The sequence below is a fragment of the Dufourea novaeangliae genome, unplaced genomic scaffold (assembly GCF_001272555.1).
Source record: "Dufourea novaeangliae isolate 0120121106 unplaced genomic scaffold, ASM127255v1 scaffold162, whole genome shotgun sequence".
In the NCBI taxonomy this organism is placed as follows: domain Eukaryota; kingdom Metazoa; phylum Arthropoda; class Insecta; order Hymenoptera; family Halictidae; genus Dufourea; species Dufourea novaeangliae.
The window spans coordinates 422,529-434,118 of record NW_015374046.1 but is presented as its reverse complement, the minus strand read 5'-3'; the positions used below and the strand labels follow the sequence as shown (position 1 = coordinate 434,118).

General features: G+C 36.9%; 1 protein-coding gene across 1 annotated transcript in view; it reads left to right on the top strand.

Annotated features, from left to right (window-relative positions):
* The first annotated feature begins 1,883 nt into the window (after positions 1–1,883).
* LOC107189767 (homeobox protein prophet of Pit-1-like) overlaps positions 1,884–11,590 on the top strand; it is a 29,565-nt gene continuing 19,858 nt past the window's right edge. The window contains exon 1 of the mRNA XM_015578382.1: positions 1,884–2,103. Coding sequence (XP_015433868.1) covers positions 1,884–2,103 — 220 coding nt within the window. The remainder of the gene's footprint in view (positions 2,104–11,590) is intronic.

Here is an 11,590-nt window from a genome sequence, read left to right as displayed (position 1 = left end):
AACGAACCCCCCTACCATGGTAGCAACCCCTCTAAGCGTTCTCTGTCCCCCCGCGGAGTCACTGGGATAACTGCATTTCGTGGACAGAATCCCACAAGAACTCACGGTGAGCGGTCGCCCCTCTAACACGGCCGATTCCCGTATCGTTTCGGCTTTTTCCTCCACGTACCGTGTTACCCTACGGCACGAAGGAAGGGCGCAAGTCGCTGTGGACGCCTCCACTATTCGCGCTTGTTGCCTTCGCGACGCGTATATACTCGTTCGTACAGTTTCCACCGGGCACGCGCCATCTCTCAACAATTATTTCGATATTTGAATTTTCAACACCGTACTGTCCTCGTGCTACTTATCCCTCCCCCCCTCCACCCCCCTCCTACCCTCACTCTCCAGTTCCGACCCGTGTAATTGCATCGACGAGATAATAAGATTTAAATTTCGAATCGAGGCCACGGTAGCGATAACGTCCGCCTGTGATTAACCAGCCGCGTTTTCAGCCCTTCCTAGTCTCGTCCCCGTTCTTTCCCCTTTACACCGCCATTCTCAGTTCATTCAACATTCAACCGCATTTCTTCGAGCATTTACATAAAAAAAAAAAAAAAGAAAAGAACGGAATATCTCTTTTACCTTACTTGGAAAATGCTGTTGGGATTCGACATCGTTGGATTTATTTCATGAAATCCCATACCACTCTCTCCGTCAACACACACTGATTGGATTATTGGGTACCGCCTTTAAGAAACAACAGCGACAAGAGTGTGCTACTGTTAATAACTTTGCTGCTGCTGCTGCTGCTGGAGAACCAATAATCGGAACAGAACGGAAGAAAACTGTGGTTTAATACCTACGAGAAGAGCTTGGAATTTTCCGAGAAGAAATTGGATATTTGTGGACGATTGTGTGGAACAAGAAGACTACGATTATTCCTACAGATTAAAACGATCCAATGTTTTAATACGCGAAGACTGACCCTGAAGAGATTTTTAAACTAATAAGTATACTAACGTAAAGGAAAGCTTGTTTAAACCAGCAAGATTCCGATCTAAACAGTGCCATATTAATATTGTGTCGGAGAAATGAATTGTACGAGTACGTGTATACCGAAAGTATTATTTCCAAACTTTTAAATTACGTTTCACGTCTGGAATCTTAACTCGGAACAACATAGTTTCAATCGACAACAAGATACATGGTTAAATTCATGGGATCCACTTCCGAAATAGCCGTAGTAATGTTCCGTGACAAACACCGTGAAGTTTAACAGTACCGAGAATAGATACGTAATCTTATCGGTTACACTAAACGAATAACCAATGCTATACAACTGTAAAGACTGTGGTTATACAAAACTAATGTTACAATCCAGAAATTAAATATCACAGTGAGAAGTCATTCTACAAGACTATACCTCATAATCGAATACCATCAATATACAATTCGTTTCGTCGCCAATCGAATATACCAAGAGGGAAGAGCCATTGATATCTATGTGTATAAGAAATTAACGTAACGATAGCAAAAGATCAGGTAATCCGTTTGAATCGGTTCCCACTTCGGTCCGATTCCTCCAGAAGAGGACTGACAAAGGATGTCCTGGTAGGTTGTGGAAGAACAACAGGAGCATTTCGAACGAGAGACCTCGGCAAGGTCACCCCGGCATCATCCTGGCTAACGACCTGTCTGGAGGTACCGGCGGGGGTCCCGGTGCTGGCGGCGTCGGTTCCGTCGGTGGCACCTCCGTCGGCGGCGCCGGTGGCGGTGGCTCATCGTTGCCGACAACCGCCCTCAGCCTCGATCATCAGCAGTTCAACATATTCCCTGCGATTTTTAGCAGACAGTTAAACTTCTCCGCGGCAGCGGCTGCGAATTGTGGTCAGAGCAAACTGATGGACGAACTAAGGCCAAATCTCGGCTTGCTCGGCGTCGGTCTCGTTGAGAACGAGAGCTTTCACTTGAATCACAATCAGGAGAAACGAAAGTGCAGCAGTACCAGTTCGAACGAGCAAGATTTTGGTCTTTATGGCGTTCACCAAGGCTTGGAGGCCAGCCCGCCGACACCCGCCGCGACGCCTGGGAGAAGCAGCGTCGGAGCAACTTCTGCCGTTGGTAAGTGAGATCAATTTCTCTATTTCTAGTGACGTCTCGATTTCTGCTCAGTACGAGTACTCTTTATTTAATGGAGGAAGTTAAATGACACATTAACCAGATAGCACATGACGCCTCGAAGACACCCATTTTATGACTATTTTAGGTCTAAGGCGTCTTTAAACCGTGTTCGAGGCGTTATTGGGCGTCATGTGCTATCTGGGTAGTTATAGAAAAAATTATTTAAATTAGTTCGGTGTTCAATAGATGGCAGCATTTTAATAGAAATAAATTTAATAAGTGTGTCCGTCGTAAAAAAAAGGTGATTTGAGCGGTGCCGTCGCGATTGTGAATTACACATGGACATTGCGTTTTTACTAAAAAAATTACGGAGTCTTTAATATTGTTCGTCGGAGTTTGGTTTTGGCATTTTCAATTTTCGTTGAGCAGAAATAGGGACATTTTATGCTTCATATTAAATTCACTATTATTAAGTTACAAACCAGATAGCACATGACGCCTTAAAGACGCCTATTTTACGGCTATTTTAGGTTTAAGGCGCCTTTCAGCCATCTTCAAGCTGTCATGTGCTATCTGGTAATGTTTTTAAAAATACTTTTATTTAAATGTAATTATAAAAGGGGGGTTAACTATTATACCTAACAATTTTTTTTGTTGATTGTTGCATCGATAAATAATAAAAATCAATTTCTGCGATAGCAAAACTCTTACACGACTATAAATAGGGACATTGACCTTATTTCAGTTATTAATGTAGTTGCAGTTTCTAAGTGCGTCGGTACTTTCATGATCTTCGATTGATAGTTTATAATTTTTGCAGAATTGAATTTGAACCTTATAAAATTAACATTCCCCGTACAAATGATTCTAGATATATTGGATATTTAGAGTCGCTTATTACATTCATTCTTTCCGTTTTCCAGAATATTGTACTAAGTGTCACATTGATTATTTTATTAAATCGACGACGTGTCGCAATAGAAGAAATTTAGAAAATTGTAATTTTTCAAAATTCCAAGGACATTTGTTTATACATACAATTGTTTAAACAGCAGGTATAACATACAAATTAAAAGGAATAATTCTGTCAGATATGTTTCAAGTAAAATATTATGTTATAAACACACGACATTCCCAATAACATTTGTTTACATTCGAGAAATTCGAAACAGAGTGGTGTGTCTCGAATTCTTAATGAGAGGGATAAAACGGGATTTATGCATTTTGAATGACTTTAAAAGAAAAATGGACAGCGTGTTGTCTCGATATAGGTGAATTTTCCGCTTGTTAATTCTTGAGTGCGTATGTACATTGACAATAGGATCGGCCAAGGTGTTGACAATAGGGTGCGAGGACCAGACCATATGGCGATACCTGTTCTATGGGCTATTATTATGTGTTCATGGGGATTAAGAGAGCCTAACGCCAAGGGTTTGCTAATGGGGCTTTGCTCTGATGGTCGGACGTAGGCGTACATCAAATACTGTCAGCAAAATATGTTGCACCGGACCGAAAGTATGCACAGTACTACATACTTAGACACATTCATTTCCTATTTTCATCTTCCACATCCTGCTATAGGCAGCAATCGAAGTTCATATTAAAATATCTATCTTCGTATCAATTCCATTTACACTAAAATCGTATTACATTCTTTTTATTTTGTATCGTCAGAGATTTATAGTTTATTTTAAAATGTAAATTTATCGACGGGCAGTTTACTTTAATTTTTAGACAACTTATGTATTTAGTTACTGCTACTCTTATAGTAGACGAAATTAAGCGAAACATTGTCAACAAATGCTTTATGTAAGTTTGCTCATACTTTCAATTATTTTGCTAAAAGAATGTGTGAAATGTTTCAGAAAAAGTAGTATGCGTCGCGGTAAGGGCACGAGGCAAACCAAATTCATGAATATTTATTGAAAATTACCAACTGCAGTGTAGAATAACAAACAGCAAACATTTCTCTGATAGAAGGGCAAATATGTACTCAGATCTGTAAATCTTTACAAAAAAGTTTCTGTCGTTCTATATTCTTAAAAGAAGATATATCGAAATATGCAATGAAAGTTAATGTTAAGACAATCTGATGTTCAACAGGTGACTCAAAACAAATGCCGTTAAATTTTTATGGCCTTTATTATTGAATAATTACTATCATAGGGCAGGCTGAATTTCTTCAAGGTCAGACTATCCGGAAACAAAATGAGACTACCGCAGTACTTATGCAAATGAAATAAGAATGAAAGAAGACAGGTGGGAAGAACGAGCGAGACGAGAAGGGAAAAATTAATTCCGTTAACCCTCCTGCGTTCTCCGCGGCATTAAAAGTACTCAAGCGATGGTCTTCCGCGCGATTCCTCTACCCCTTTTAAATCGTGAACCCGCGAAATCTCTCTGCTACGAATGACGGCTTCCCTCTCCGTTTCAGAAAAGAAGATCTAACACTACCACTTGTGCAAACTTAAGGCCACTACACACGTTCTGTCCGTTCAAAGTCGTAATCAATATTTTCGCATGTTTTTTGTACATATTGCTACATTTACATACAGTGGGTCTAAAAAGTATTCGTACACTCTTTAAAACAGAACAACTCTTTCAAAATTGGACCAAGTGACTTGAGTTTCTTTGTAAAGTTAGAAGGATTAGTGTACTAAGTGATGTGTTAACAGAATGTTGAAAAAGTTAGAATTGGTCGAAAGTCGTGAAGAAAATAGTAAAGGTCGCTTTTTGCAACTGTTTTATCTGAGATTATAATGAAAATTTAACGAATACTTGAACTGAAAATGTTGAAAATGCGTTAATAAAAGTAACATATAATTACTTACACTATCTGAGACTGTTACTTACCATTGTTTCAAAGTATTTGCATATTACCACTTGATAAGGAGCTTGAGCTATATGTGTAATAATTTTTTATCTTTTTATACAGTGGAATGTCAGTTATCAGAACACAGGACGGGTAACGAGTTACGCCACACTTTAATTGACAGAACATTATACTAGATTCGAAATACATAAAGATAAATCAGGATATATTGTAAAATTGAGGGCGAATGTGATATTGTTTCATCTATTTTCGTTAAAGAAAATGACATAGCTGAAAAAATGGCGGTTAGGTGCCGTTCCAACATTTCTTTATGTTATTATTAGACTTCAGATGTTTATGCAAATGCATATTTTTATAGAAAAAGGATGAAGCAATAGGATCTGAACAGAAATATGTTTTATGATTAGAGAATTCTGAAAATATATTTTTTATTTTGCACTTTTTGCATAATGCATATGTTTTATATTTAAAAACATATGCAATAACTTATTGAAAAATTAGTTTTCTATTTTTTTTCAACGACTTTTCTATTTTATTCTTAACTCAATAACATACTTAAGCGAAGATAGAAATTACTACTTTTATTCTTGTCTTCAAGAATTACTTTATAAAATTTTATTTTGAATAAAAATCTGCAGTCTAATCATAACTCTCTGAATTTTAAGGCCCTAGATTTCTTTATATGATGTTTGATTAATCTGTTAACTCGGGAGGATGAGTTCATTCGTCATCTCTGCTTGATTATACTTACCTTCCAACGAATTTGAACTTGTTTTCCTTTTTCGTATAGAATTTCTATTACGTTGAAATACTTGTGTTGGTACAAGTTACACCTCATTCGTATTTGTTGAATATGCATCAGTTTACATTTATTCGTCTTTATCTGTGGTTATGTCAGTACTGACGATCAAAAAATTATCCACGCAGCAGGTTAAAAACAACACATGGTTATACTATCAACAACAAAAAATAACGTGAAACAAAGGATTCGTTAACCGGTGAAACAAAAGATGAAAGAATATTTAAGTTTTTTTACCTAGAAAATATTGCGTGTTTTGTGTTCGAACATGTTCAAAGTAAATCTTATTTAAAAATGCAAGAATTAGTGGATGATTCCATCTTAAAAGAGACTGCAGAACGCCAGGATTGTGACAATTCTGGTGACAGTGTGCTAACTGCCATTTAAAAACGTGTCAGTAAACCATAAAAAGTGCGGAAAAACTTTCGAGAAAACATACTATACATCTTGTGTTGAACAATAAAACTTTCTAGTTTTATTTTCAAATAAACGTTCTAGTTAAAGTTTTCTAGCTATCTGGGATATACAGAGTGAACCACAAATCGTGATCAGTAGAGATTTACTCTGTCATTAGCAGTCCGATCGAAAATGTTTTTATCATACATGGTTTCAAGAGAGCTTTAACGTAATTATAGCAAAACTTTTTGTCAACTCTATTTTTTCATGTTTTTTTAAGGTCACCTTCAATTTTTTGCAAATACACCTATAATTTTTTTACGCCTATCTGTTAGAGGATTTCAAGACGAATTCCGTAAGTATCATAACATAACATGTGTTAATTTTCTTTTCATCTGGGTCGAGAAAAGATTAAAGAAATATTCGAACTGTAATATTACAAAGAGTATCGTATGCTACGCTATTGTACGCGTTCCGATGTTGAGCTCTTGCCTACTGTTTGTAAACATTTCGTTCTGAACATTGGAACACATCTTAATGATATCTACCGATCACGATTCGTGATTCACCCTGTATGTAAACAAGCCTGGATAAGCAAAAAATAAAAACCATTAAATCATTTACATTCTGCCCTACATATTGTTTTGTACTTCCACCCTGTTTGATTTTCAATAAGGAAGGGAAATAAGTGAACAAAATACACGGTGGCGGCAGTGGTACTCAATGACAGCAGTCGCTTTGCCTGCCGCTCACAACATCGTAAAAGCGAGCTATTTTACTGTACACTTGTTTCTGTACTATATTTTGTCATAATTAATTTCTTCTCTTTGCTTCTTATATTATCGTTGGAATATGTTTCAATTAAAATAATTGTATTATGTTTATATCTTAATGATCAATGTATTAATGCACTGCATTGCTTGATATTATGTTATGTTATGTTATGTTTTATTCATAGGTTATGTCGCGATACGAATTCTATGTTATTAAATATAGTCCGATTTATGTCGGGTTTGGACTTATTGTCATCAAAAGAATCTCCTACATTTATTCATAACATTTTTAAGAAAGTACACTGAAAGGAGTAAAAGTTTAAATTTTTATTCCTGGGTGATTCATTCCGTGTGTTACGTTGTAACCCGAGGGCCCGAGGATCGGTTGCCGGCGGCCAGATAACATCTCTACGCGCCGAGGCTTCGAGCTTCGAGCTTCGAGTGCCAGAGCCTAGGGTCTCCCCTGAGATTATAAATCTGTCACTCGAGCTCGTTCGAGTAGCTCGAACAAGCTCGAAGTATCAGCTCGTTCGAACAAGCTCGAACAGCAAAGCTTGGTTACCCATCACTAGACATATTGTTATGCGATGCTCATAAGAAGTATAGGACCAGTACAAATGCTCGAACGTCCCGCTAACGTATAAGTTATAACCTTAATTTTATTTCTATATCTTCTGCACCGTTCAGCAATCACGATTTTTAGAAATAAATTTCCCTAATCCTAGAATCTCTATAGGTAATTAATAGTAGCGACTGATATGCCCTGCAAAACTCCCCTAACTATTCGATTTCCTACAACAATGCATGCGTTGATTTTCTTTGGTCTTTGAATATTCTACCATTTTAATCATCTCGATACCGTTGTATACAATAAGCAAAAGTTCTAAGATTTTTTACGTCTGGAGTGATGGTTGACATCGATTGCTTTGACATACGGAAAATATATTGTAAACTCGTAAAGGAGTCTCCAGTAGCTAAAAATTATAATGTAATAGCCACACCTTCTTTGACGGTAATGGCGGTATACTTTCTTCTGTTAGATCGAGTTCTACGCAGTCATTCATGTTGAAAACTTTCTATAATTTAGCAGTCAAAAATATGGGTTCCATAAATATTTTATTCAACTGTCAATGTCCTTAATCTCTCTCTAAAGCCGGATATGGGAGGCTCTACCTACGGTAGAGTACCGACTTGTTACAGTTTAAATTTATTTCTCTTGAAAAACTATAGAAAAATTATTTCATTTATTCTTCCTATTATTAGAATTCGTAGGGAGTAAGCAATTGTTTAAGAACACTGGCAGGATTCCTGTACAATGGTTAAAATTGGAAGAATTGATACTCGTAGCATTATCATGAGGGCGTTGATTAGCTGATCAAGGCACAGATCGTAAGAGATTCTTCATCTTCTCACTGAACTTGACCGAGTTTCATCGTTCAACGGGAAACGGGACAAGGTATGTAACGTGGACAGCATTCATCCTTGAACATTGAATCAGCATGTAACATGATTAGGTCATTAACGCCCTAACCAAGTTAGCATAGTGCGAGGGACTTCACTCGCCACGGTTACCCCGTCCGTACGTTCGCACGGTCATAAAGCCGATACCGTGAAACAACCAAGACGAACGTAGACTTATTTAGCCGGCGGCTGGTTTGAGTCAGCTGTTTGCTGGGAAGTTCCTCAGAATCTGATGTACATTCTCCGCTTCTCCGTTCGAACCTTTCTTCATTTCACACAACGATCGAGTTGTTCCTTTTCGTTGGTCTAATCTAAGAACTATTAAGCCGCGTCCCCATTGAGGCGACATTTGACGTACGGCATGGATCTGCGGCGGCTTTTGCCGGCACGCACAGTACACTCGAACAGTGTACTCGATTAGCTTGTTAAATATTTGTTGTACTTCCGCATTTTGTTACATTTGTTTCAAAAATACTAGTTTGCAATTTTTGCCTAGTGTCGCGAAACTGGGTGTAGGTACTTGTGAATTTTTATCTCGGAAACTTTTCATTGTATTGAGTTCATTTTTCCTTTCATTTATTTTGGAAGAGTTGGCCTATTTGAATAATATTTTTTTAAGGGGTTACATACGTTTCCAATTTTCAAAACATCCAATTCTGTTCTCACTTAACCTAGAACTACCGACGATAAACACATATTTGCTTCAATCGATGGATAAACGTGAAAAACTTTTGAAAATGTAGAGATTTAGAAATTAACTAATTTCTTCACTTTCATATAGTACTAAAAGGTGCAGAAGATCTGAGAAAATGTATTGTCATAACATTTTAATCGTCGTTGTAAGACTGTATTGACGTGTCATTTTGACTTGCTTGGAAGTTCTAGTGTTAAACAGGTGTTTATATGTGTAAAATATTAGGCAAAAAGGATTAAAGCAATATCTCAATATTTAAAGAAGATATTTGTCATAATGTGAGACAGTGCACGGTCGAAAAATCCGGCCGCGTCGAATACTAGGAAGCCTAGAGTCACTAGAGTCCATAGTATGCTGCTATAATGGCAGAATTTACAGACTGTAAATTGGAAACAAATATTTTTTCTTTCAGTATTTTTTGTCTTTTTTACATAACTTCAAACGCGTTTTTCTCATAATCACATTTTTCAAACTCGTCAGCATATAGCAGATAACTTCGACAATTTTCAACATTTTTTCATAAACTTTGCGTTGACCTACATACAATGACATACTCTAAGAGCCATGAGGCCATTTAAAAAAATTTTTTTTTACTATTTAACCCGTAACTGTTGCGAAGGTATTATAGGTACGATCACACTGCTAGCCGGTCAAATTGACCGGCAGGCTTAAATCGTACTTTCATTACATTAGAGGTTAGTAGTAACCACTAATTACATCCTTCAATTTTCCCTTCTAATATGTATTGTTTCACCACACCCCTCCCCTTCATTCCTAAAATGAAATGAATAAGTAAATAGAACAAATCGTCAAAATTATAGCATTTATTGAAGTAAACATGATCATATTAGATACAAAATATCCTTTACAAATAACCTTGCAAATAGGTCTCGAGCATTGTGAGCACACAGGTTTATGGCAAGTTATGCTACCATGCGATGCTTTTCTTTCTTTTCTTGCATGACACAAGTAACAAGTCTTACGTTTCGGCAATTAGATGTCTTGACAAGTAGCACGACTACACAACAGCGCGTCTACCAGTCGACTGACATCAACTGACATTCAGAATCTGAGAAAATACACTGGGGCATTAATTCACAACTACAAAATTAACCGCGTTTTTTTAATTTTAAATAGCGCTATGGTCAAATTGACCGGATAGCAGCTATTAAGGGTTAAAGATCGAAATTTCAGACGAAAAAGGATTTTTCGTTAATATCTCGTTAACAAAGCCTTAAATAACATTTTTGCTAAGGAAAAACTTGTTTCAAATCACTTCACGAGACTCCCATTTCCGGGACCTCCAACATTTTTGTTACACCCTGTATAATCTACGTTTACTCACACACATGTAGTATCTACTTTTCTTATAATTCCAGTAACGCACATTGGAAAAAATTAGTGTACACGGGCGTAGAAAAGTGCTGTAGTAAAATATGCAGTCTTATTAATTTATTATATAGCAACGTTCCGTTAAACGCTAGATCAAGTTGGTCCTTTAAAAGTTTCACTGTCATCCACACTGGCGAGCGGTTCCTCCTTGGAACCAGTCAGGCGACTAATCTATTTAAAGCCGCGTCCGTATTGTGTCGACATTTGCCGTCCGGCACGGATCTGCGTCGGCATTTGCCAGTCGACACAGACTCTACGTCGCCTTTTGTCAGTTCACACAGCACTGCGGAACAGTTTAGCCGTTTGGCTTTGCCAATATTCCTGGTACATCTGTATTTCATTGCATCTGTTTAAAAAATACAAGCCGTCAAAGTTTGCAATTCTTGCCTACTTTCATAAAACCGAGATGTAGGTACTTATGAATTTTTATCTCGGAAACTTTTAATCGTATTGAGTTCACTTTCCCTTTCCTTTACTTTAGAAGGTTTGGCCTATTTGAATAATATTTTTGTTAATTAAAAAATCATTTTTATAACATGAAAAATTAGAAACTAATGTTTCTTTTACAAATTTCTCTGGTAAACTTGGAAAAAAATATGACCGTATTCCTTCAAATCCTACCTACAAGGTAAGCTGCTTTTAGAAGTGGAGATATTAATCCTACGAGTACTGAACGCTGAATCCAATGTGGTAGTCATTTCTGATTCACATCGATAGGCTACTACATAACCAAAGTCACCGTCGGTCGAACTCGAGCGATCCTCACCGATGCAAATACTATGTACCTACTATATATGTAATTCATTGTCGGTTTCTCAGATTGTATTCAGATATTCGTTATTCGTATACAAAATAATAATAACCACATCAATTATTATAAAAGAGTATAATTATTCCATGTTTATATTATCACAACTAGCGCATACAATTCGACGGCAGCAAAGTACAAAAGGACAATTAACTGTAATTTTGTCAATTTTCACTTTCTCACATAAACAGACTCTAAATACAATATTATTTATAATCTATTCATGTCAAACAAAAAGGACTCAACCGAATACGATAAATAGTTGCCAAGATATAAATTCATAAGTACAACCCGATTTCATGAAAATTGGCACAAGTCACAAAATTGAAAG